This window comes from Bufo gargarizans, chromosome 3 (genome assembly GCF_014858855.1).
Source record: "Bufo gargarizans isolate SCDJY-AF-19 chromosome 3, ASM1485885v1, whole genome shotgun sequence".
In the NCBI taxonomy this organism is placed as follows: Eukaryota; Metazoa; Chordata; class Amphibia; order Anura; family Bufonidae; genus Bufo; species Bufo gargarizans.
Genome location: NC_058082.1, coordinates 454,747,129 through 454,775,080, shown reverse-complemented (window position 1 = coordinate 454,775,080; position 27,952 = coordinate 454,747,129). Strand labels below are relative to the sequence as shown.

The following is a 27,952-nucleotide window of genomic DNA, read 5'->3' as shown; positions in this document are numbered from 1 at the left end:
CCACCTCATCAGTGAAGCATGGTGGTGGTAGTGTCATGGCGTGGGCATGTATGGCTGCCAATTGAACTGGTTCTCTTGTATTTATTGATGATGTGAATTCTGAAGTGTTTCGGGCAATATTATCTGCTCATATTGAACCAAATGCTTCAGAACTCATTGGCCGGCGCTTCACAGTGCAGATGGACAATGACCCAAAGCATACTGCAAAAGCAACCAAAGAGTTCTTTAAGGGAAAGAAGTGGAATGTAATGCATTGGCCAAGTCAATCCCCTGACCTTATCAGATTGAGCATTCATTTCACTTGCTGAAGACAAAACTGAAGGGAAAATGCCCCAAGAACCAGCAGGAACTGAAGACAGTTGCAGTAGAGGCCTGGCAGAGCATCACCAGGGATGAAACCCAGCATCTTGTGCTGTCTATGCGTCCTAGACGTCAGGCTGTAATTTGCTGCAAAGGATTTGCAACCAAGTATTAAAAAGTGAAAGTTTGATTTATGATTATTATTCTGTTCCATTACTTTTGGTCCCTTAACAAGTGGCAGGAACATATGCAAACTGTTGTAATTCCTACACCGTTCACCTGATTTGAATGTACAGTCGTGGCCAAAAGTTTTGAGAATGACACAAATATTAGTTTTCACAAAGTTTGCTGCTAAACTGCTTTTAGATCTTTGTTTCAGTTTCTGTGATGTAGTAAAATATAATTACATGCACTTCATACGTTTCAAAGGCTTTTATCGACAATTACATGACATTTATGCAAAGAGTCAGTATTTGCAGTGTTGGCCCTTCTTTTTCAGGACCTCTGCAATTCGACTGGGCATACTCTCAATCAACTTCTGGGCCAATTCCTGACTGATAGCAACCATTCTTTCATAATCACTTCTTGGAGTTTGTCAGAATTAGTGGGTTTTTGTTTGTCCACCTGCCTCTTGAGGATTGATCACAAGTTCTCAATGGGATTAAGATCTGGGGAGTTTCCAGGCCATGGACCCAAAATGTCAATGTTTTGGTCCCTGAGCCACTTAGTTATCACTTTTGCTTTATGGCACGGTGCTCCATCGTGCTGGAAAATGCATTGTTCTTCACCAAACTGTTGTTGGATAGTTAGAAGAAGTTGCTGTTGGATGGTGTTTTGGTACCATTCTTTATTCATGGCTGTGTTTTTGGGCAAAATTGTGAGTGAGCCCACTCCCTTGGATAAGAAGCAACCCCACACATGAATGGTCTCAGGATGCTTTACTGTTGGCATGACACAGGAGTGATGGTAGCGCTCACCTTTTCTTCTCCGGACAAGCCTTTTTCCTGATGCCCTAAACAATCGGAAAGAGACTTCATCAGAGAATATGACTTTGCCCCAGTTCTCAGCAGTCCATTCACCATATTTTCTGCAGAAGATCAATCTGTCCCTGATGTTTTTTTGGGAGAGAAGTGGCTTCTTTGCTGTCCTTCTTCCAAAAGTCTTCGCCTCACTGTGCGTGCAGATGCACTCACACCTACCTGCTGCCATTCCTGAGCAAGCTCTGCACTGGTGGCACTCCAATCCCGCAGCTGAATCCTCTTTAGGAGACGATCCTAGCGCTTGCTGGACTTTTTTGGATGCCCTGAAGTTTTCTTAACAAGAATTGAACCTCTTTCCTTGAAGTTCTTGATGATCCTATAAATTGTTGATTGAGGTGCAATCTTAGTAGCCACAATATCCTTGCCTGTGAAGCCATTTTTATGCAATGCAATGATGGCTGCACGTGTTTCTTTGCAGGTCACCATGGTTAACAATGGAAGAACAATGATTTCAAGCATCACCCTCCTTTTAACAGGTCAAGTCTGCCATTTTAACCCAATCCTCCAGCCTTGTGCTCGTCAACATTCTCATCTGAGTTAACAAGACGATTACTGAAATGATCTCAGCAGGTCCTTTAATGACAGTAATGAAATTCAGTGGAAAGGTTTTTTTGGGATTAAGTTAATTTTCATGGCAAAGAAGGACCATGCAATTCATCAGATCATTTTTCATAGCATTCTGGAGTATATGCAAATTGCTATTATAAAACTTAAGCAGAAACTTTTCCAATTTCCAATATTTATGTAATTCTCAAAACTTTTGGCCACGACTGTACATACCCTCAAATAACTCTGACAGTTTGCAGTTAAAGCACATCTTGTTCGTTTCATTTCAAATCCATTGTGGTGGTGTATAGAACCAAAAATGTTAGAATTGTGTTCATGTCCCAATATTTATGGACCTGACTGTGTATACTGTGGTGCTACCCCCATCTAGTGGTGGAATGCATGTAGTGCACCTGACAGCCTGGTAAAAGGGATTTCTCATAATACAATACAGCATGATATTACAGATGACAGAAACAAGCTTTTGCAGTGCCCACATAAGCTAGTGGGACGCTGCAGCAACCCTCTGTGAACTTTACACAGTCAAAAACCCTAGACAGCACATGATGTTATCACAATGAGTTCTACTAAACAACAAACTCAGCTTTACTACCTCAGTATATCTATTTCCCATTTGAATGGTGACATTGAAGTTCTTGTGGTTATGTTATAGTTATGGATACATGCTCACATCTCTGGTGTTATATCTGTAATAAAAGGCCATTTTCATTCCTCTGTATATACATGGACAGCCTGTGGTCTGTATAGTTGTTACAGTAGAATTCATAAGCAACGTGCACTGGCCAGCCATAATATCAAAATCACATTCCTAATGTTGTGTAGCTCCACCTTGTGCCACCAAAACAGCTCAGACTTGTTAAGGCACGGACTCCATAAGACTTCTGAAGGTGTCTTGTGGTATTGTGCACTAAGATGTTAGCAGCAGATCCTTTGTCTTGTGAGACGTGGCCTCCATGGATCTGACATGTTTTTCTAGCACATCCTACTGGGGAATTTGGAGTAATGTCAACACTTTAAATTCTTTGTTATGTTCCTCATACCACTGCTGAACATTTTTGTAGTGTGGCAGGGAACAGTAGCCACTGCTATTAGAAAATACCTTTGTCATGAAACTGTTACTTGATCTCTAAGTAGGTGGGATGTCAAAAAATAACATCCACATAAATGCCACAACCCAAAGTTTCCCAGCAGAACATTGGTCAGAATATCACGCTGCCTTTTCCAGGTTGCACATATGCCTGGCTGTACAAAGCATGTAAAATAATATGTGATTCATCAGCCCAGACCACCTTCTTCCATTGCTCCATGGTCCATTTCTGATGGTTATGTGCCTACTGTAGACACTTTAGATGGTGGACAGAGGTCAGCAATAAACACGTTACTAGAGAGAGTAGGGAAGGAAGGGTAAGAGACTTGAGCTCTTCTGTGGGAACAGACAAGACAGGCTTGTCTTTGCTCCCCATACACATCAGTAAGCCCATCACTCTGTTGCTGATTCACAGATTGTCCTTCCTTTGACCACTTTTGGTAGGTACTAACCACTACACACCCGAAACACATGAGAAAACCTGCTGTCTTGGAGATGCTCTGACCTAGACATTTAGCCATCACAATTTGGCCCTTGTCAGTCTCACTTAGATCCTTATGCTTACCTACTTTTCGTACTTACAGCACAATCAACTTCAAGAACTGACTGTTCACTATCCCACCCCTTGTCATGCCCCATTGTCAAGATAATCAGTGTTATTCACGTCACCTGTCGTTTTAAAGTCTGTGGACACCGTTGGGGTCATTTTTTATTATTGCATTCTACTCATTTTGGAAAAAAAAAATCACTTATTTCAATAGTTTTATTAAACATTTTCAACAGTTTACCTGTACAGCTTCCACTTTCAGTGCCTGTACTTTCTGCTTCACAGTGAACCTGTAAGAGAGCTGCTCTGATCTGTAGCCCTTATCGGTATTCATTCTAGCTAAATTTCTATCAGTTTGTCAGGGGTTCAGGGATGCATCTCTCTGGATCAGGTCTTTATAATAAAATGCACCCAAATGAGTCCATAGCCTTAGACTAATTAGTGTATGATTAGAGAATCTAATGCTGACATTTAAAGTGTTCTGTCTCGATCCACTATACCTAATATATTATACACATAGAATTGTATTTTCACAAATATTCTTGAGCATTGCTGTTTTCCTTGTCCATCAAGATTTAGACTGTTAGTCCTGATTTAGACCTTTAATGTAACATTTTCTTTTTTGTTACACAGCTCTGAATATGTCTATAAGAAGATCATTTTCAGGGAATATGAAGACGGTTTTCAGAAAGCAAAGCCTGCATCCAAGCTGTCAGGTGAGATCAGGCATGCTAGCATAGCAGTTAATGAGATTTACCTGCCGTAGAAATGTGATCACTGTTGAGCAAATGATCATTTGACTAATTGGTATTAGTTGCATGTGAGTGTGTCGCCTACGGGTGAAACCATATGGTGCGGATAGCCGCACATGGAAAGTCATGCCTACTAATTGTGGCACAAATCTGACCAACCATTGGCTGTTTCCAATGGGCATGGCCAGCCACACTATTTGGTTTCACCATTACTGTGTCTGATATTCCAGTAAGGAAAGCAATCAAAGCACATGTCGGAAGCCTCTGGTGCTACTTATCTTGAGGAAAACAATAGGATTGGACAGGTTGAAACTGAACCTATGGGATCTTTCGGCACCACAGTGAGTGTCTATAGACAGGATGCACCAAGATAAATGTAATGTCTATGGTCAGCTTAGGAATGTCTCATGTCGTCTACTTACTGCTGTGAAATCATTATATACTTGTACCAATGTATAGTATTTTTATATTCCTGTATTTATGGTCTATATTTTATGTTATTTTATGAACAGATGTTGAATTTTGTTTCATTATCCAGCAAAATAAAATATATGGAGTAGATGTTAGGCTACTTTCACACTAGCGGCAGGACGGATCCGACAGGCTGTTCACCCTGTTGGATCCGTCCTGCCACTATTTCGCCGTGCTGCCGGACCACCGCTCCGTCCCCATTGACTATAATGGGAAAGGGGGGCGGAGCTCCGGCGCAGTGCGCAGCGAGAGACCGCTGGACTAAAAGTACTGCATGTCCGACTTTTTAGTCCGGCGGCCTCTGACAGCGCACTACCTGTCGGATCCGTCCTGCCGCTAGTGTAAAATTACCCTTAGCTGCAAATATATCTATGTAAAAAAAAGCCATAAAAGTTAAACTACATAGAGATATCCCTTTTACACAAATTAGTGTTCAATCATCTCTCTTTTTGGAATCTGGTACGCTGTGTGTCCCATGGAAAATGGTACTTTTGGCAGGTATGTTTTTCGGCTCCCTGGGGAATCCTCTGGTGAGCCAGTCCAACTCTGGAAGTGTTACCTTTTTGATGGGGTCAAAGATGCATTTAAGATCAACATTGACTAAATTTCTGGCTGGTCTAGATTGGGAGTTGTGTATTAAAAGGGCATCTGTCAGCAGATTTGTACCTCTGAAACTGGCTGACCTGTTGCATGTGCGCTTGGCAGCTGAAGGCAACTGTGTTGGTCCTATGTTTGTATGTGACCGCATTTCTGAGAAAAATGAAGTTTTAATATATGCAAATGAGCCTCTAGGAGCAACGGGGACGTTACCATTACACCTAGAGGCTCTGCTTTCTCTGCCTTCAGCTGCAAAGCGTACATGCAGCAGGTAGGACAGTTTCATAGGTACAAATCTGCTGATAGATGCCCTTTAAATCAAGACTAACTAGGCACGTTTGCAGTTTAATAGCCCCAGAAAGATGAGTGACAACCTATAACGGTAGCCATATTAGTTGTCAGACGGTTTTCCTAATAGATTTAATAAAAAACTGCTGACTTTTTGCAACCCAATAGGAAAAGGAGGGAGAACTTATTTTTAATAGCATTAGGTCAAAGACCATTGCAGTATAATCAGCAATATTGTATTCCCTTGGACCATAAACGGTAATATACATATTATATACATACATATACGTATACAAAAATATGTTTTTGCATTTTTGAGGCAATGTAATATCCACAGATACAGTGATTTTCACTGATAACTGTAAAATGTGTTTGTTATTCATTCTTTTGCATGGATGAATCAGAACCTGGTACAGATTTCATAATATTAAGGAGATTGCCAAATTGTTTAGCAAATCAACAGTTGTAAGGTTATTGAGAAATATAGGAGTTGGTAACAAACTAACCATTAAAGCAAAAAAAATAATAGTAATAGAGCAGCTGAGCAATCAGCCCACTGCTAATCTTCCCCAGCACACGCCCACTGCAGGTGGTATGGCGATATCTCCCTTACTTAATTACCGCTGTATTTTAGTGATGTCATAAGGGCAGTCACACGTCACAGTGCTGACTGCTTCTAAATGTCCACATGAGGGGTTCATTGACGCGGTTCGGTGGGATCCCTGTCATTGAGGCCAGGTGTCAGCTGTGTGATACATTTGAATTAAGGGGTTAATTATTTTCATTGGTGGTGCAGCAATTCCCCCTTCCCCACTATTATCTTCATTGGTGACACACAGCCCCCCCCCCCCTTAAGTATTATATACATTGGTGGCAGTGGCCACAGGGTGCCCTCCCCTCCTCCTCAGTATTTGCATTAGAGCACTATTAGGATGAATAGGACAAGGGTTCTCGCCCCCTAAAGGAGCTAATAGTTATTAAATAAAAAGTGAAAAAACACCAAAATATTAAAAGTTTAAATCACCCCCTTTCCAAATTTACATTGAGAATATATAAACAATAAAATAACATATTAGGTATCACCACGCCTGAAAAAGTCAGAACTCTTAAAATATTAAAAAATATCTTCTATGCGGAGAATGCTGTAACAAAAAGAAAAAAATACAAAACACGCCATTTGCCATTTTTTAGACACCCTGTCCCCCCAAAAAATAGGAAAGGACTTTTCTAAAATGCGGAATGCACACGGCCTATTTGGTGTTTTTCTTTTTCTTTCACGTGGTATTGAATGGTATCGAGTATCGCAATACTGGCTGTAAACTCCCGGAGCCAGGAGACTCGGCACCGGATAACAGTCGCTATGTTCCAGTGGCTGCTACACAGAAGGAACAGGACTGAGATTATATGGCTGTAGCGTGTAGTGACGGTCTTTAGTAAATGACCCCCAATGCTTTATTTGACTAAAAGGCATGTTTATGATGCCAATGTGTGAAATCCGTTCAGGATGCATCAGGATGTCTTCAGTTCCGGACCGGAACGTTTTTTGGCCGGAGAAAATACGGCAGCATGCTGCGCTTTTTGCTCCGGCCAAAAATCCTGAAGACTTGCCGCAAGGCCGGATCCGGAATTAATGCCCATTGAAAGGCATTAATCCGGATCCGGACAACGCAAGTGTGAAAGAGCCCTAAGAGATATTACTGTATGGGGTCATCAAGGAGACACCATCACACCTCCTCCTCCATGCTTCACGGTGGGAACCAGGCATGTAGAGTCCATCCGTTGACCTTTTCTGCGTCGCACAAAGACACGGTGGTTGGAACCAAAGATCTCAAATTTGGACTCAGACCAAAGCACAGATTTCCACTGGTCTAATGTCCATTCCTTGTGTTCTTTAGCCCAAACAAGTCTCTTCTGCTTGTTGCCTGTCCTAAGCAGTGGTTTCCTAGCAGATATTCTACCATGAAGACCTGATTCACACAGTCTCCTCTTAACAGTTGTTCTAGAGATGTGTCTCCTGCTAGAACTCTGTGTTGTATTGACCTGGCTCTAATCAGAGCTGCTGTTAACCTGCAATTTCGGAGGCTGGTGACTCGGATGAACTTATCCTCCGCAGCAGAGGTGACTCTTGGTCTTCCTTTCCTGGGGCGGTCCGCATGTGAGACAGTTTCTTTGTAGCGCTTGATGGTTTTTGTGACTGCACTTGGGGGAAACTTTCAAAGTTTTCCCAATTTTTCGGACTGACTGACCTTCATTTCTTAAAGTAATGATGGCCACTCGTTTTTCTTTACTTAGCTGCTTTTTTCTTGCCATAATACAAATTCTAACAGTCTATTCAGTAGGACTATCAGCTGTGTATCCACCTGACTTCTCCACAATGCAACTGATGGTCCCAACCCCATTTATAAGGCAAGAAATCCCACTTATTAAACCTGACAGGGCACACCTGTGAAGTGAAAACCATTTCAGGTGACTACCTCTTGAAGCTCATCAAGAGAATGCCAAGAGTGTGCAAAGCAGTAATCAAAGCAAAAGGTGGCTACTTTGAAGAACCTAGAATATGACATATTTTCAATTGTTTCACACTTTTTTGTTATGTATATAATTCCACATGTGTTAATTCATAGCTTTGATGCCTTCAGTGTGAATCTACAATTTTTATAGTCATGAAAATAAAGAAAATTCTTTGAATGAGAAGGTGTGTCCAAACTTTTGGTCTGTACTGTATATATATCGTTATTACGATAAACTTCTTGATATCGTTATTGTGGGATCACAAAAACATTTTCCAAAGAAAAGTTTGGTAAAAGCTTTCTTGATTTATCAGGAACAAATCTGACTCCTTTAGGCTTTGTTCACATCACCGTTCAGCCTTTCCGTTCTCCTGCTCCGTTTAGGGGCAGGAGAACGGAAAGGACGGATAAGCACATAACTGACGCCAAACTGAGTCAAACGGAGCCGTTAGGACCCCATAGACCAGTGATGGCTAACCTTGGCACTCCAGCTGTGGTGAAACTACGACTCCCAACATGCTCCATTTATTTCTACAGAGTTCTGAGAGCAGCCAAGCAAGGGGGGCGGAAACATAACGGACCCCATTATAGTCTATGGGGTCCTCAGGCTCAGTTTGACTCAGTTTGGCATCAGTTATGTGCTTATCCGTCCTTTCTGTTCTTCTGCCCCTAAGGAGAACGGGGCAGAAGAACGGAAAGGCTGAACGGTGATGTGAACGAAGCCTAACTTGGCATTAAATATTGTATATGGCTCCTGCGTCATAAAATACACCTGTAGAGCAGATGATTCCAAACAAGTCCCTACCTTTACTTCAAAATCTAATTCAACATTAAGTTTACAATGTTTCTGTGTGGATTTTAAAATGATTGCTGGACTTGAATTCATTGTGCACACCACTATGTTACCATTTACACAGTAACATGCAGTATATTCTTCTGGTAAACTAATTATTATGTGCTTTTATGAACAGTAGGGGAAAGAGTACAATAGATTGTTTATACAGAAACTTTACTGTTACTTTGCTTAAGGTTGTTTTCTAAAAGCCGGCACCTAATCTTCTTAAAATTGCATTTCCTGCTGTTGAAATCCTGGGATCATTCGTGCTCAGCACCCCCTGCTGCTGTATTTTCTCCCAGCGATAGCCTTAGACTCTAGAAGATAATAGGCATCCTTTAATTATGGGCTTTTATGTGTAATGTGCTGGAGCATAGAAGTTGTAATATTGAAACAAGGGCTTATGATTAGATGTTTGGACAGCTGGAAATTTCTATTCAGGTCAAAGGTAGATACGTTTGTATGGGTGTTGTCCATCTGACCAAATAAGGCTAATGTTGAGGGAAAGTGTATTTATTCAGCCTCTACAATAATTTACAGGCATCAAATTTACTAGAATATCTAAGGCTGTGGTACAGCGCTGAAATCCATACTGGACCACTAATTAATTTAGACACCAGGCCCTAAAATTAATTGAGTATGTGGACCAGAACCCAAATTAATCTGATCCTAGAATTAATTTCAAAATTAAATCATACCATATTTCGAACAAGTAATTGAGTCAAATCCAGACCTCAAAATTCAATCTTACCTCATATGAGATGTGAATGAAACAGACCACAGATCGATATCTTACATGAAATAAAAATGTCAGAATAAATCAGACTAAAGAAAACATCTAGATCTCAGACTACATGCCCATTTCGGGGCATTGTGTTTGCTGTGACCCTGACCCACTAGGTCTTGGTGCTGGATGGTGTCAGGAGCAAGTGTGTGGTCGGAACTACCTAGAGCTGAGGAGGCACAGGGAATGAGGAGAAGTGAATCATTATAGCCAGGCTCACCGTTTCCCTGACCCAAACTTAGTTCCAGGACCCTGGACCCCGGTAGATCAGTCTGAGCCTGGTTATATCAAGTTTCTCATACAGCTCCAACATATTCTACAGGACTGTGCCATTCATATCAGAAGTAAAGAGGTGCTTACAGGTCCTTATTTCTAAGTCATCACACTTTTTGTGATAAATTAGAATCCACCCAGAATGTTATAATATCTGGGACACCTGCAATATGGGAAGGTGCGTACTAGCAGTGGTATAAATTTTACATTTAGAAGTTAGGGAAATGATGTAATGATGACAGTTGCAACATTGACAAAACTGTAATATGACAACATGTGAAAAGACCGTATTGTATTTTCACAATATGGTTGCTTTTGGAGATGATCTAAATGAAATCACCCATTGTATGATGTATTTTAAATGACAAGTGTAAGAAGAATGATTTAATTTGTTCTTCAGGTATCCTGGGACCGACGTTACGTGCAGAAGTTGGAGATACTTTAAAAGTCCACTTTAAGAATATGGCTAGTAAGCCTCTCACCATTCATCCACAAGGAATTTCATATGGAAAACTATCTGAAGGTAACATATAATTTAGTTCTACTCAACTACTGTATTTTTCGCTTTATAAGACGCACCTGATGATAAGACGCACCTAGGGTTTAGAAAAGGAAAAAAATATGTAGTACATGGGTGTATTCCTATGGATGAAGGGAGTTATGGTCACATTTAATATAAACACTTAGGCCAATTACAGTACAATCCCTGGACAGTGTTTATACCAAATGTGACTATAACCTCCCTCATACATAGGAATGCACCCATATACTGCAGTACATGGGTGTATTCCTATAAATTAGAGGCTTAAAGGGCACCTGTCATCAACTATATGCTGACTTCACTGAGGGCAGCATAAAATAGTGACAGAAATGCTGATTTCAGAGGTGTGTCACTCATGAGCTAAAAGTAAGTGGTTGCTGAGAACCAGCATCATAATCATTGCAGCCCAGGCCTCGAAAAGAGTCAAATCTACTTGAGAAGAGTCCTGGTTATCCATAATCTCATGCTCTCCCCGTCTATCTGCTGATGATTGGCAGTTCTCTCCTAGAGAGAAAGGGAGAAAACTAGGTAGAAGGCTGTCAATCATCAGCAGGAATTCCTGAATAAGCATGACTCTTCTCGGGTGGTCGTGACTCTTTTCCAGGCCCAGTTTGCAATGATTGTGATGTTTATTCTCGGCAACCACTTACTTTTAAATGACAGACCACTGAAATACACTCACCTGTCTCTACTTTATGCTGCCGTTAGTATGGGCAGCAGAAAGGTGATGACAGGTTCCCTTTAAGCCTTCCCCTTTCTTGTGAAGCTCCAGCCACTCTCTGCTAATCCCAACCCCTTGTCCATCATGTCAGAAAAAAGTGTAGAAACCCTAGATGGGCCAAAATTGTGCCAATTTACTCCATTTTGTGCCACTTTTATGGACAGATTTTTAGCTCAGATACCTCAGTAAATCTGGGCCAGTGTGTATTATATGATTGTCATTCCCTCTGTTTCAGTGTTCTTATTCTTCTGCCTTTCAAGGCCAGATCTATTGCCAAACAATAAACCACGGGTAGAAGTGGGATCCCTGAGGACAGTGAACACTACACACGTAGATCAAAACTAGGAACAAAGTAACACTTAGGCCATATTCACAGAGCACAGATTTGCACATCTATTTTTTTTAGAAATCCAAAGCTAAAATTCACATTTCTGCCATGAACTGGCCAGTGGATCTGCATGTGTATTGTAATCCAATGGAGCTAATATGCACTTCTCCATGCGGAATCTTAAGCAATAATGTACAAGCTCTAGATGTAGGAAAATCCAAAACGTGTTCATTATTCCACACAGATTTATTTTCCTGAGCATGTGAAAGAAGTATAAAATCCCCGATTCACATATGCATTTCCAGCGTTCTCTCCATCGCAACCTACCTCCTAACAAATTTCTGAACTTGTGAGCAAGGCCGTAGGGTACAATATATATGTGAAGAACACAGATCTATGCTCAATGTGTAGGGATCCAGCAGAAATAACTGCTACAGAATATTTATCCTGATTCTTATTCCATAAGTGTCATATTTTACTTTGTTTAGGGACAAAATATATGGATGGTACATCTTCCCTGGAAAAACTGGATGATTTTGTTCTGCCCGGTGAAATCTACACCTATAACTGGGATATTACAGAAGATGTAGGGCCTAAAGAAGCTGATCCTGACTGTTTAACAAGTAGTTATTATTCAACGGAAAACCCAGTACAAGATGTGAATTCTGGATTGATTGGTGCATTGCTGATATGTAAAAAAGGTAATGACTAACATGTCACATCAGTATCACTTCAAAGTTTTTGATGTCTTGAAAATTACGGTACAATTAATTTAGAACGTAAAATCTGGATATTCCTTGGATTGCACGAGAGTTTTACAATGATGACCTATCCTCTGGATAGCTCATCAGTATCTTATCAGTGGTGGTCCGACACCGGGGACCCTTGCCGGTCAGCTGTTTGAGAAGGCAGCGGACCTCGCTGTAGAGTGCGGCCTTCTCTCAGCTTTCCCTAGGCCAGTGACGACACGTTTATAAGTTACATGGCCTAGGCGCAGCTCAACCACATAGAAGTGAATGGGGCCGAGTGCGATACCAAGCACAGCCGCTATACAATATATGGTTCTGTGCTTGTTGAGCTGCGGCATTCACAGGAGCGCCGCTGCCTTCTCAAACAGCTGATCAGCAGGGATCATGGGTCGGACCCCCACTGTTCAGAGGACAGGTCATAAGTATAAAACTCCTAGAAAACCCCTTTAACATAGGTGCAGTTAAGAGGCTTTTTCATGTCCTAAACTGTTAATCTTAAGATAAAGGTTAAGAAGGTGACACATATAAGTGGACAGCTATCCCTCCCAACACTCCCATGCACATGCACACTTGGCTTGGCCAACCATTCATATGTTCTGAATGGGGAGAAACCCTCTGGCAGGAATGTCTAGTGGTGGCTTACCTCCCCTTAGAACACAGGAATTGGGCATGTTGAAATTCAACAGTCCCATACTTCTCATCCCTGACACCTGCCATCAGGAGACAGTCAAGAGGCCCCTATATACATTAGATGGTTGCCTGACCTCGCCAACATGGTGACTCAGTAGACATTAATATAATGTGTATGGCCAGTTTTTAAGCCTAACTCTAACTTTGTAATGTAATAACAATAAAATACCTTGCCACCTGCTGCTGTGCTTATTAAATCACCCCCTCTATGTGTTCTGATGACTCCTTCCTCCTAGGTGTCAAGGACTTCCTGTATTGGTGACCATGTCCATACATGTAATATACACAATAGTTGTGGTCACTGGTATTCTTTGTAGCACAATGGACTGCTCATAATACAGACAGGAAGTCCTGTAATATGATGGTGCCTGGCTATTCTATGTGCCAGGATGATGGGCACTGCAGCTAAAAGAAAATGCCTTCTTAGATTGGATCCATCCAAGGATCAGCTGATCGTCTTGGGTCTGGTTTTACTAAACTGATATCACTGGTGAAAATTTAATGAGACAACTCATTTCTTCTTTAATGTAGTATTAAATGGCTAACATTAAAATGAAGAGGTGACCATGCAGTATATGGTTGTTCTATATGGGAATATATGGGAGTCCACCAGAGCAATAGCTGTCCACTCTGTCGTAAATAGGAGACCCCTTTCTATAATATCCATGTGCCCGAACAAGGAATATAGATATTACAGATACACAATCTTAATTGAGACTCCAGATATACTCTGTATTACATAAATTAGGTTTATGCATCCTTCTGCATCTAGCAGGACTGGCATGTCATAACTGGATTCTACTTAAAGGGGCTGTTTCACTTCAGCAATTAGCATTTATCATGTACAGAAAGATAATTAAAGGCACTTACTAATGTATTGTGATTGTCCATATTGTCTCCTTTGTTGGCTTCATAAATTTTTTCATTGCATTATATACTGCTCGTATCGAGGGGTTATGCACACTATAAGAAAAAGGACATCTCGCGTACGCAGCAGCTCCTGTCCTGGCCGCCTCACATCTGTGCAGCAGTGGTGGCTGTAACCTCTGGATACGAGCAGTGTATAATGTGATGGAAAAATGAATAAAGTCACCAAAGGAGGCAATATAGACTATAACAATACATTAATTAAGTGCCTTATATTAACTTTCTCTACATGATAAATGCAATTTGCTCACGTGAGGCAACCCTTTTAATAAGCTTTTTTCCATCAATATTTAGGAAGCCTGCATCAAAACGGAACACAAAAGAACTTCGATAAAGATTATGTTCTGATGTTCGGTGTGTTTGATGAAAGTAAAAGTTGGCAAACCTTTCCATCGACAAAGGAGAGACCTTTAATGTATACCGTAAATGGATATGTGAATGGAGCTCTACCAGGTATGAATTTTTATAGCTTTCTCTGTACACTACAAGTGTGAGCATGTTAATACAAAAAAAAACTGAAAACTTTACAACAAATGTGTTGCTTGCCATGTGGATTTAAGTGATATCTGTGAGATATACCATCTATGTAACCTACTGTTGGAAGTTGTCTTCTATATCTGTCTCATGTTCTAAAACCAACTGGGTTAGCTGCTTGTCATGACAGTTTCCCATGTGTATTGATGTCTGCATGTCAGTGGTAGGAAATTTAGACTATAGGCTGTGTGAAAATACCATGTTGTTAGAACAGGAGTGTGTGCCCCCTTCTGTAAGTGTGGGGAGGAATTATAGTATATGTAGACATTTTGAAGGCTATGGAGAACTGTCACCCAGTTACCAAAAACTTTAAAAGGGTTGGACACTTTAAAGACTTAAAGATTCTCTAGGTACTGGTACAGTGCCTAGTGATTGGCGCAAGGCAAATGTGTCCATATTCAAAAAAGGATCTAGGTCCTCTACAGGTAATTATAGACCAGTTAGTTTAACTTCTGTTGTGGGAAAAATGTTTGAAGGGCTCTTAAGGGACTATATACAGGAGTATGTGACTGTAAATAATATCATAAGTAATAACCAACATGGGTTTACCAAGGACAGAAGTTGTCAGACTAACCTGAGTTGTTTTTATGAGGAGTTGAGTAGTAGCCTGGACAGAGGGGCGGCTATGGACGTAGTGTTTCTGGATTTTGAAAAGGCTTTTGATACTGTCCCTCATAAATGTTTAATAGGTAAAGTAAGGTCTATAGGCTCAAAGTATAGTTTGTAATTGGACTAAAAACTGGCTGAAGGACCGTGTCCAGAGAGTTGTGGTCAATGATTCCTATTCAGAATGGTCCCGGTTTATAAGTGGTTCACCCCAAGGTTCAGTGCTTGGTCCTCTATTATTTATTTTATATTTTAGTAATATTGAGGATGGGATTAATAGCACCATGTCTACACTGAACAAAAATATAAACGCAACACTTTCGGTTGCAACACTTTTCGGCTGATTTGACAGCATGAATATTGCACAGGTGTGCCTTAGACTACCTACAATAAAAGGCCACTCTGAAATGTGCAGTTTTATCACAGAGCACAATGCCACAGATGTTGCAACGTTTGAGGGAGCGTGTAATTGGCATGCTGACTGCAGGAATGTCTACCAGAGTTGTTGCCCGTGCAATGAATGTTCATTTCTCTACCATAAGCTGTCTCCAAAGGCGTTTCATAGAATTTGGCAGTACATCCAACTTACATTTCACCTATCGAGCATGTTTGGGATGCTCTGGATCGGCGTATACGACAGCGTGTTCCAGTTCCTGTCAATATTCTGCAACTTCGTCGCACAGCTATTGAAGAGGAGTGGACCAACATTCCACAGGCCACAATCAACAACCTGATCAACGCTATGTGATGGAGATGTGTTTCATTGCGTGAGGCAAGTTGTGGCCACACCAGATACTGGTTTTCTGACCCCCCCCCCAGTGTGCGGCCTTCCCTTCCCCCCCCCCCCGATCATTGGTGGCAGAGGAGTTTTGCCCCCCCCCCCCACCAGTAAGGCAAAACTGTGCACATTTCAGAGTGTCCTTTTATTGTGGGCACTCTAAGGCACACCTGTGCAATATTCATGCTGTCTGATCAGCACCTTGATATGCCACAACTCTGAGGTGGGATAGATTATCTCAGCAAAGGAGAAGTGCTCACTGACACAGATTAATGGGTCTTTTATGTATTGTGGGGGTTAGCTCTTCTCCGGGGGTCATTCTCACAGATACGGCTATAGTGCATTTATTGTGCAACACCAGCAACAACAAAATGACAAAATAATAAACACTTGCCCGGCTAGGCTCTAACTAACACAGAGTTTCCTGACTCACCTAAGTTACAAGTCACACCCTGTGAACTCGTGCGGCTTTGTCAGCCAATGTCCCACAGCCTCCTGGCTGTACAGAGCACAGTACGCCCTTTGTCCCCCACCTCCAGGCTATCTCCCAGCCTTGTGGTCCCTCAGCCTTGCCCAGCTGAGGCCACACAGAGAGCCTCCAGGTCTCTGTCTACAGGTAACACGCTTCCCCCGTTCTGACACCCTGGGAGGTGCTTTATACCAGGCTGATTACATCCAGCTTGTCTCACCTGTGGTGGAACAGGGGTGTGGACCGCACTATCCACCCCTTCCTTGCCTTCAACCTGCGTGAGACCTGTCACTGTCTCACAGTATGTACAAAATGTTTCAGATCTTTGAGCTCAGCTCATGCAAAATGGGAGCAAAACCGAAAGTGTTGTGTTTATATTTTTGTTCAGTGTATTTTTGCAGCTGACACTAAGGCTACTTTTACACTTGTGGCAGTGTGATCCGGCTAGCAGTTCCGTCGTCGGAACTGCCCGCCGGATCCGCCGATTTGGATGTGACTGAAAGCATTTATGAGACAGATCCGGATGCGGATCCGTCTCACAAATGCATTGCAAGAATGGATCCGTCTCCGCTTGTCATGCGGACAGACGGATCCGTCTTGTATTTTTTTCACATTTTTACCGGTCTGCGCATGCACAGGCCGGAAGGAAGGATCCGGCATTCCGGTATCTTGAATGCTGGATCCGGCACTAATACATTCCTATGGGGAAAAATCCGGCATTCAGGCAAGTTTTCAGTTTTTTTCGCCGGAGATAAAACCGTAGCATGCTACAGTTTTATCTTTTGCCTGATCAGTCAAAACGACTGAACTGAAGACGTCCTGATGCATCCTGAATAGATTACTCTCCATTCAGAATGCATGGGGATATGCCTGATCAGTTCTTTTCGGGTATAGAGCCCCTGTGACGGAACTCTATGCCGGAAAAGAAAAACTCTAGTGTGAAAGTACCCTTAGCTATGTAGTACTGTGCAGTCTATGAAAGAGTCTTAGGCCTTAGGCCTCATGCACACAACCGTTTTTTTTTGCAGTCCGCAAAAACGGGTTCCGTAGTTCTGTGATCCGTGTCCGTTTTTCCTTCCGTGGGTCTTCCTTGATTTTTGGAGGATCCACGGACATGAAGGAAAAAGTCGTTTTGGTGTCCACCTGGCCGTGCGGAGCCAAACAGATCCATCCTGACTTACAATGCAAGTCAATGGGGACGGATCCTTTTGACATTGACACAATATGGTGAAATTGAAAACGGATCCTTCCCCCATTGACTTTCAATGTAAGGTCAGGAGTCCCTATTATACCATCTGATCGGAGTTTTCTCCAATCCGATGGTATATTTTAACTTGAAGTGTCCCCATCACCATGGGAATGCCTTTATGTTAGAATATACCATCGGATTTGAGTTACATCGTGAAAACTCATATCCGACAGTATATTCTAACACAGAGGCGTTCCCATAGTGATGGGGACGCTTCAAGTTAGAATATACTACGAACTGTATACATGACTGCCCCCTGCTGCCTGGCAGCACCCAATCTCTTACAGGGGGCTGTGATCCGCACAATTAACCCCTCAGGTGCCGCACCTAAAGGGGTTTATTATGCGTATCATAGCCCCCTGTAAGAGATCAGGGGCTGCCAGGCAGCAGGGGGCAGACCCCCCCTCCCTCTCCAGTTTGAATATCATTGGTGGCCAGTGTGCGGCCCTCCCCTCCCTCACTCTATTGTTTTATCATTGGTGGCCAGTGTGCGGGCCCCCCTCCCTCCCTCCCTCTATTGTATTAATATCATTGGTGGCCAGTGTGCGGCCTCCCCTCTCCCCCCCCCATCATTGGTGGCTGCGGAGAGTTCCGATCGGAGTCCCAGTTTAATCGCTGGGCTCCAATCGGTAACCATGGCAACCAGAACGCTACTGCAGTCCTGGTTGCCATGGTTACTTAGCAATATTAGAAGCATCATACTTACCTGCTGCGCTGTCTGTGACCGGCCGGGCGCTCCTCCTACTGGTAAGTGACAGGTCTGTGCGGCTCATTGCTTAATGATCTGTCACTTACCAGTAGGAGGAGCTCCCGGCCAGTCACAGACAGCGCAGCAGGTAAGTATGATGCTTCTAATATTGCTAAGTAACCATGGCAAGCAGGACTGCAGTAGCGTCCTGGTTGCCATGGTTACCGATCGGAGCCCCAGCGATTAAACTGGGACTCCGATCGGAACTCTCTGCTGCCACCAATGATCGGGGGGGGGGGGGGGGGAGAGGGGAGGCCGCACACTGGCCACCAATGATATTAATACAATAGAGGGAGGGGGGCCGCACACTGGCCACCAATGATAATACAATAGAGGGAGGGGGGCCGCACACTGGCCACCAATGATAATACAATAGAGGGAGGGAGGGGGGCCGCACACTGGCCACCAATGATAATACAATAAAGGGAGGGAGGGGGGGCCGGGGGGGGGGGCCAACTGGCCACCAATTAAATTAAAACTGGGGAGAGAGGGGGGTCTGCCCCCTGCTGCCTGGCAGCCCCTGATCTCTTACAGGAGGCTATGATACGCACAATTAACCCCTTCCGGTGCGGCACCTGAGGGGTTAATTGTGCGGATCACAGCCCCCCGTTAGAGATCGGGTGCTGCCAGCAGAGGGCAGTCATGTACACAGTTCGTAGTATATTCTAACTTGAAGCGTCCCCATCACGAAGTGAAAACTCATAGGCAGCGCATTGAATGTAGGCAGGCTATTATAACTAAATTATAAAGTACATGGAAGATACAGTTAGGTCCATATATATTTGGACAGAGACAAAAAAACTACATTTTTGTTCTGTACATTACCAAAATGGATTTTGAACAAAACAATTCAGATGCAGTTAAAGTTTAGACTTTCAGCTTTAATTCAGTGGGTTGAACAAAATGATTGCTAAAAAATGTGAGGAAACTAAAGCATTTTTTAAACTCAATCCCTTCATTTCAGGGGCTCAAAAGTAATTGGACAAATTAAATTATTGCAAATAAAATGTTAATTTCCAATACTTGGTTGAAAACCCTTTGCTGCCAGAAGTCTTGAACTCATGGACATCACCAGACGCTGTGTTTCCTCCTTTTTAATGCTCGGCCAGGCCTTTACTGCAGCGGTTTTCAGTTGCTGTTTGTTTGTGGGCCTTTCTGTCTGAAGTTTAGTAACATAGTAACATAGTACATAAGGCCGAAAAATACATTTGTCCATCCAGTTCGGCTTGTTATCCTGCAAGTTGATCCAGAGGAAGGCAAAAAAAAATCTGTGAGGTAGAAGCCAATTCTCCCCACTTTAGGGGAATAAAAAATTCCTTCCCGTCTCCAATCAGGCAATCAGAATAACTCCCTGGATCAACGATCTCTCTCTAGTAGCTGTAGCCTGTAATATTATTACGCTCCAGAAATACATCCAGGCCCCTCTTGAATTCCTTTATTGTACTCGCCATCACCACCTCCTCAGGCAGAGAGTTCCATATTCTCACTGCTCTTACCGTAAAGAATCCTCTTCTATGTTTGTGTACAAACCTTCTTTCCTCCAGACGCAGAGGATGTCCCCTCGTCACAGTCACAGTCCTGGGGATAAATAGACGATGGGATAGATCTCTGTACTGACCCCTGATATATTTATACATAGTAATTAGATCTCCCCTCAGTCGTCTTTTTTCTAAAGTGAATAACCCTAATTTTGATAATCTTTCAGGGTACTGTAGTTGCCCCATTCCAGTTATTACTTTAGTTGCCCTCCTCTGTACCCTCTCCAGCTCTGCTATGTCTGCCTTGTTCACAGGAGCCCAGAACTGTACACAGTACTCCATGTGTGGTCTGACTAATGATTTGTAGAGTGGTAGGACTATGTTCTCATCACAGGAATTTTTTCCCCTTTTTGATGCAACCCACTATCTTATTGGCCTTGGCAGCAGCTGCCTGACACTGGTTTCTACAACTTAGTTTGCTGTTCACTAAAATTCCTAGGTCCTTTTCCATGTCAGTGTTACCGAGTATTTTACCATTTAGTATGTAAATATTCTTAGGCCTCATGCACATGACCATATGCATTTTGTAGTCTGCAATCTGCAAATCAGCAAAGTACGATACCGTCCGTGTTGCATCCACATTTTTTTTAGACCCATTGACTTCAATAGGTCTGTGGTCCGCATTTATGAGGCCAGGTGTAGGACATGTTTTTGCAGAATGGACATATGGATGCGAAAAGCACACAGATCATCTGCAAAAAGATAGACTATATCTGCAAAATGCAAACCATGGATCCATTGAAGTCAATGCCCCAAAAAATGTGCACGGCACATGAACTGCATCCATATTTTGCAGATCTGTAATTTGAGGACCACAAATGGATAGGGTCATGTGTATGAGGCCATAGTATGGAAATCTGTTCCTGCTCATTGGACACAAGTGGGAGGCACCCCAAAGTAGGATGAATAATGTAAAGCCCCTGCTTTGCTTTGTACTAATTACAATAGGGGTGTTGTAGTTGTCACAGAGAAAGCCTATATTAAAAAATGGTAGAATATAAAACAGGTATATGTGTTGGAAAATGCATCCTATAAACGCATTCAAAGAGCACACCTAAAGGAATGCATAAATGAATCCACTATTGTTGCTGTATGTCCTATGTTGGGGCTATGTAACTGTCGGATAATGGGATTTGTCTTTCAGCGTTCACAGCCTGCGTTGGTAACAGAATTAGCTGGCATATATTGGGTTTGAGTTCTAAACCTGAATTTTTCTCCATTCATTTCTTTGAACACTCCCTGGAGCAAAACCCTAATAAAGTCTCTATAATAAGTCTTGCCAGCATGGCGTCCACAACCGCCAACATGACTGTGTCACAGACTGGCAGATGGAAGATATCTTCTCTTGTTGAAAAGCATCTCAAAGGTAGGGTCTTCTGTAATGTAGTAACATATCAAAACAATTCTTGTCATCAAATGCTTTAATCTGTTATCATAAGATAAAGACACAAGCGGAATCACAGATTATTAAAGGGGTTTTCTGGGAGTTTAATACTGATGGCCTATCCTCAGGATCAGATCAGTGAGGATCTGACTCTTGGCACCTGTGATGATCAATGGTGCTCTAGTGAGCCTTGTGGCCTCTCACAGTCATCAGTCACATGGTCTAGGCCAGGGATGCCGAACCTGCGGCCCTCTAGCTGTTTCAAAACTACAAGTCCCACCATGCCCTGATATCTGTAGGCTGTCTGGGTATGCTGGGAGTTGTAGTTTTGCAACACCTGGAGGGCCGCAGGTTGGGCCTCCCTGGTCTAGGTGCTACTCAGTCCCATTAAAGTCAATAAGTCTGAACTGCAATATCAAGCACAGCCACTATACAACGTACAGCTCTGTGCTTAGTATGCTGTGAGAGGGCTACAGCGCTGTGTCCTTTTTGAAAAGCTGATCTGTCAGGGTGAGTGGAGTAGAACCCTCACCAATCTTACATTGATGTCCTATCCTCAGGATGGGTCATCAATATTGAACTCCCAGAAAACCCCTTTAAGAAAAGAATTTCAAGGATATGTATACAGAAGTTCCCCCCATTGAATTCCATATAGGGGGTCTGAAACCTGTAAGGCATTTGTGATATATACAGTGGATATTGTACTTATAAAGAGTACTGGACATGTGCATGGTCCTCTATCTCCTTGCTTATTCACAGATCAGTAAGCAGTGCAGGAAAGAAAAACTGTATGCACCAAGCATGTTTCATTCAGTTTCCTGACAGACAGCGCTGGAGCCTGGGAGGTAAGTAAACCTCAGTGTCCTCACTGAAGTTCTCAAAAGAAAAAATGAGACCCAGAGGGATAAAAGTAATAAACAGCCTATACCCACCTTCACCGATACCCCACAGCTGCCAATCTGATGCTGCTGTGGTCTCCACTTCTCTTCATTTCCTGGTCTGAACTCAACATACCAGATACCCCAGAAAAGACCCACTCAGTCACTTGGCTGACCTGACTGCTCCTGGAATATCCAGCTTGTCAAGCCAGTACCAGGGATTGAAGAGCAGTGGATGCTATATCCGTGGCGGAGGGGATCAAAAAGGGTAAGTATGGCTTAATTTTTATCTTTAGCCCTTTGTAGCCCATTTAAAAAATAAAATAAAATACATTTTCCCCAGAAAACCACTTTAATGCCTACACTACCTGAGATCTCAGAGTAAGCAGACATTAAAGTGATTTTCCAGTATTTTGATATTAATAGCCTGTCCTCAGGATAGGCCGTCAATATCAGATCTGTGGAGGTCCAACACCTTGCACCCCCACTGCTCAGCTGTTCTGGAGGAGCTCCAGTGTCGGAAGTTAAGACTGTTACTGACTAGCTCTATCCATTGTAAAGTGTACGGAGATGGTTACTGAAGAACTGCAGGCCATTAGTATCCAAATACTGGAAAACCCCTGTAACCCTTCGACCACCCTAGACGGATCATCAGGGATATGTACGGTACATTAATCTCTCTACTACCTTAGACTGCCAAGGTAGCAGACATTTACCCCTCCATTTCACTACACCATTAGGGATGCAGATATTACTCTTTCACCTGTTCAGACGACCAAGTGTGAAAATTGTCTTAAATACTATATAGATATATATTTTTTTATTATTTTCTGTTGTTTTTAACACATGTATAGATTCCAAATAGTCGAATGATAAGGTAGCCTTGTGACTGCATTGATTTCCTGTTTCTTGTTTCGTTTTATCAGCCGGTATGCATGGTCATTTGGAGGTACAGTCATGTGGTGAGCAACAGAGCAGTACACGCAGAGTATCTATTTTTCAAACAAGATACATTAAAACGTGGAATTACTATGTAGCTGCAGTGGAAGTGGAATGGGATTATGCATCTGGGACGTCGGAGAACTCCGAGAAGTAAGCTTCCAAACCTACTACTATCCTCTATAATCCTCGCTGGAGCTTTGTAGCAGAGACTTCATGCTCGCTACAAATGCCTAGAAGGCCTCTGTCTGCTGCTGGTGCTTTTCAGTCATTTGCAAGAGTATCATTGCTAATGGAGCTCAAAAGGGAGGAGGACAATGAAAAATTAAAGGGGTATTAGATTGGTGGGGGTCCTACAGCTGGGACCCCACCGATTACAAGAACAGGGGCCCTGTACCCCCTGCAGCCCCCCTGAAATGAGTAGCCGGACGCACATGTACACAGCCGCAGACAAAGCATTGGCCCACTGCCTGCGCTGTGTGAGCAGGTAATATTTGCATGTATCTGTGCAGTGGGTGCCCAGAATGAATTTTACCGGCGGGCGCTAGGCACCCCAGTCTGACGTTGGATGTGTTAATAGCAAATTATCAAAAGCAGTAGAAAATAACAATAAAATGTGAGACATTGTCTATTGCAAATACAAGATCCTCAACTTTGAGAGTAAATAGATTATATATATATATATATATATATATATATATATATATTTAATTGCATAATTGTGGTATTTTAAGTATTGTATTACAGGTAATGATAAGTCTCTCTCTCACCACTAATAATAGAACGTACTGCCACCATCCATTTAAGAAAGTAATCTATAAGCAATACCGCGATGGCACTTTCACAGAGACAGTGGAAAACTCCAGAGAACTCGGACTGATCGGACCAGTGATCCGTGCCCAGGTCAAGGAAACAATTATGGTATGTATTAACATTTCTGTTATTTATGTAAAAATTCAAATTTTGCTTCAGGAAATTGGGTTATTGGATGCAATTAGATACAGACCAATAAAATGCATCTAGACAGAAATACCTATGGCGTTATTTATTAAGACCGAGGTTTTAGACACCGGACTTAATAACCCTGCGCTGGCGCTTAATGCTCCTAAGTTATATAGAGGCGCCGGCCTCTACATAACTTATTTTCCAGCATTGTAATAATTAAACCCCTAAAATTACTTTAATGGTATACATTAAAAGGATCCCAAGAGTGTCCACTAGAACAAGACTATTAGGTGTACAGACAAAAATTAATAAAGTGACCGATAACCACATCCAGAATGAATTTTAACCTGGGGTATGGGAAAATTTGTCCCTAAATCTACCCCTATTCTAAAAACCTTAGCCCAGGGAGGGTTCCTGATGGTGGAGGCCCCCTGTCCGCGTACCTATACTGCTAGCCCTTCCTGTTCCCTATAGGGGTGCAGCAGAATACGAAGACAGTTATCCCAGGTAAGAGATTTGGATAATAAATTACTAACTATATAAGTAAACTGGATGGGAATTGAAAGAAAAAGAAACACAGAAAATAGTACAGACAAACACAAAAATACACTTAATCAGGGTTGACATTATAGTCATACGCCTAAAGGGTTGACATTATAGTCATACGCCTCAATTACCTCGACGCGTTTCACCCACGTAAATATTGTGGGATCATCAGGAGGTGTAGTTATACAGTTAATCTATACAAGACTTTGTATGTGACTAAAAAGGTGCCGGTACAAGGCCGGGTCACATAAAAGAGGTGCTCAAAGATATGTGCCGGCTGAGAAGCCAGATCGCACAAGTGAGATAAACGTTCTACAAAAGATTGAAACAGGGGGATATATTTATATCAATGATACTTATGCCTGTTTAGGACTCCATCCAGTACAGATAATGTTATCCACATCTACATCCACATCCTATATGGGGCAGGAAACAATTATAAACCACGGTCAATTTCAATGTATGAACATCTAGATGTATATGAAATCACTGGTAAGTGCAGACTCACGGTTCAGTAGATATAGTGGACCACGGTTAATTCTTTGTTATTCCCCTGCCATGATTACTTGACAGAGCATACACTGAAAATAAGGTGCATCATCAGTTTTGAGCATTGATACTAGTGCTCAATAGACACAGAGAAATCAAAAGACCTCTGGTTACAAAGATGCCATACTCACATGGTGGAGTCTCCCCTATGTTCTATATCCCCCTGGTAGGCGATTTACTCACTGGTGCGCAGGCTGTATTTAAAAGAACCGCCGCATCACGCCACTAATGATTAATTCAATTCCAGCTTAGCCCCATTTCCTGCTGTTGGAACGCACGTGCGTTCCAACTACCGGAAATACTCATTCCTAGGGGCAGGGCATTGCCAGCGCCGCCCTTCTAAGTGCTGGAACGCATATGCGTTCTAAAGAGCGACTTCCGGTCTTCCGGCCTCCCTCCAGTTCCTGTATATGCATTTATGTGAGATGCGGTGCGCTCCGTGTGATGATCTCCTCCCTGATAACCGATACCAGGCAGAGCTCAAATCCTGTTCAAACATATAGACCTTTAGTTTAATCAGGGTTATGATATAGTTTGGCAAGCCTGGGATCCTCTATTATGCTGTAATTGACATATAGTTATGGCTATAATTGACATATAGTTATTGCTATAATGCATGATCTTATGATGTACATGCATATATATTTATATACTGGCCATACCATTACCAGCATATAACAGAGGACAGGGTAGGAGCATACATTGGGCACCGGGATCATACAATGCCCTACATTTACTGTAGCGGAGTACATATATATATATATATATATATATATATATGATTATAAAGTTCTCATGATGCGGAGGCTTAAAAATACACGTTCCGGTATATAGCACAACTAATTTTGATGTATACATCCTTAAAGAGGGTAACCAAGGTGCATGGTTACCTCAGGACAGTGATCCGATAGTGAGTCACTAGTGTCCAATCTGATATAACATTATATTTTTCATGCTTTACGCATGTGGTCTAATCTTCAGTACATTTCTTAAATCACATGATGCTCGGCTTATAAAAACGGAAATAGGGATATCACGGACAAAGTCGCACTTCATAAGAAACAGGTGAATGTCAGCCTTTCGTTGATACCTGTAGGTGCCTGAGATCGAAATCTGTGTATCCACACACATTCCTTCTGCAGGATTTTTCATAGACAATTTGTCTGTAACCTCACAGAGTTTAGGGAGAATAGGGCATATAAACAACCCACTTCCAATAATCTCCCTACAGTCTCCGATATTTCTTCCTCTGACATTGAGTCATCAGACACTGAACCTCAATACCGAAATTACGGTAGAGGAAGATTCTCTGGTAATAAGAGACGCGGTAAGAGATGGCCACGTGGAGGGGGTGGGAGACGAGGGGCACCGCAAGGGTCTCAATACCCAGCCGTGCCTCCACCTCTACCTTTATCTCCCTCTTCCAGTTTGCCATCTCTTTCTCAATCTGTACCCTCTTTTTTAGAGAAGGCCCAGGCTCCCTATCACTTACGGGGGCGGACCCTAACAGACAAAACATAGTGGACGGTCTACAAATTATCAATCTTACCTCCCGTGAATTAACTGATGTTGAAACTGAGGTATTGAAAAAAGGTTTGTCATTTGTTCCAACCACGAACTTCTGCCTCTTCAGTTGGACCAAGGACTTACATCTATTCATCAGGCGTCTGAAATGGCAGAAGTTCTTCAAACAATCCAATAAACAAACCTGTGACAGTCTGGGTCTTGATGTATCCGACTATGCTGATTTTCGGACATTGATGGACCTTGAGGAGGAGAGTAGAAGGAACCCGGGACATGGTCCATATACGGACCTCAAGCAAAAAAGCAAAAAGATGCCGCCCCCACATAATTATGAATGTATAGAGATTTTCCTGCAGATGGTAATATCGGATCTAGAGAAACTCGAGAACATGCGGCCTAGAAAATATAATCTATCACGGGTGGAAATGTCTGCACTGCAGTCGCCGGAACGGGACAAATCCATCATTATAAAGCCCTCCGATAAAGGGGGAAACTTGGTGATCCTGGACCAGCCCCTGTATGTGCAGATGTGTATGGATTTGCTTAAGGACAGGGGGGGATATGGAACTTTACCATCTAACCCTATCATCTACTTTAAGGCAGAATTAAAAAATATACTAGATGAGGGTATCTGCAAAAAAGTAATATCACCTTCGGAATATGACTTCCTCCTCCCAATGTTCCCATGTACAGCGACCTTCTATGGGCCCCCCAAAGTCCACAAGGGCACTAATCCCCTAAAGGGTAGACCAATTATTTCAGGAGTCGACTCGCTTATTCAAAATAGTGGTATTTATATCGACCGTGTCCTAAGTCAGTTTGTCGTGTCCCTACCGGCATATACTAGGGACACGATGGACTTTCTCAACAAAATTGACACCATCAATTTGGACCAGGGATGCCTCCTTGCCAGTATTGACGTGGAGTCCCTTTACAGCTCTATACCTCATGATAAAGGGCTCCATGCTGTTGAATACTTCTTAGCAACCAGGGGGATATTCTGCAGGGAACACAATGCCTTTGTACTCAGGCTTCTTGAATTCGTCTTGACCCACAATTATTTTTTATTTAATGGGTGGTTCTTCCACCAGCTCAGGGGGATGGCAATGGGGAGCCCCTGTGCCCCCTCATATGCCAATCTCTTCCTGGGCTGGTGGGAGGACACCCATATCTTTCCAGACCAGAACATGTGGTGGACAGACAAAATACTGGTCTGGACACGCTACATCGACGACGTGTTTCTGGTCTGGAAGGGTGG

At 42.5% G+C, this 27,952-nt stretch overlaps 1 protein-coding gene across 1 annotated transcript in view; it reads left to right on the top strand.

Moving 5' to 3' along the window:
• F5 (coagulation factor V) overlaps positions 1-27,952 on the top strand; it is a 170,906-nt gene that overhangs the window by 20,140 nt on the left and 122,814 nt on the right. The window contains exons 2-8 of the mRNA XM_044283579.1: positions 4,175-4,257; positions 10,452-10,574; positions 12,130-12,342; positions 14,302-14,460; positions 21,074-21,295; positions 23,118-23,283; positions 23,913-24,051. Of these exons, the coding sequence (XP_044139514.1) occupies positions 4,175-4,257; positions 10,452-10,574; positions 12,130-12,342; positions 14,302-14,460; positions 21,074-21,295; positions 23,118-23,283; positions 23,913-24,051 (1,105 nt within the window). The remainder of the gene's footprint in view (positions 1-4,174; positions 4,258-10,451; positions 10,575-12,129; positions 12,343-14,301; positions 14,461-21,073; positions 21,296-23,117; positions 23,284-23,912; positions 24,052-27,952) is intronic.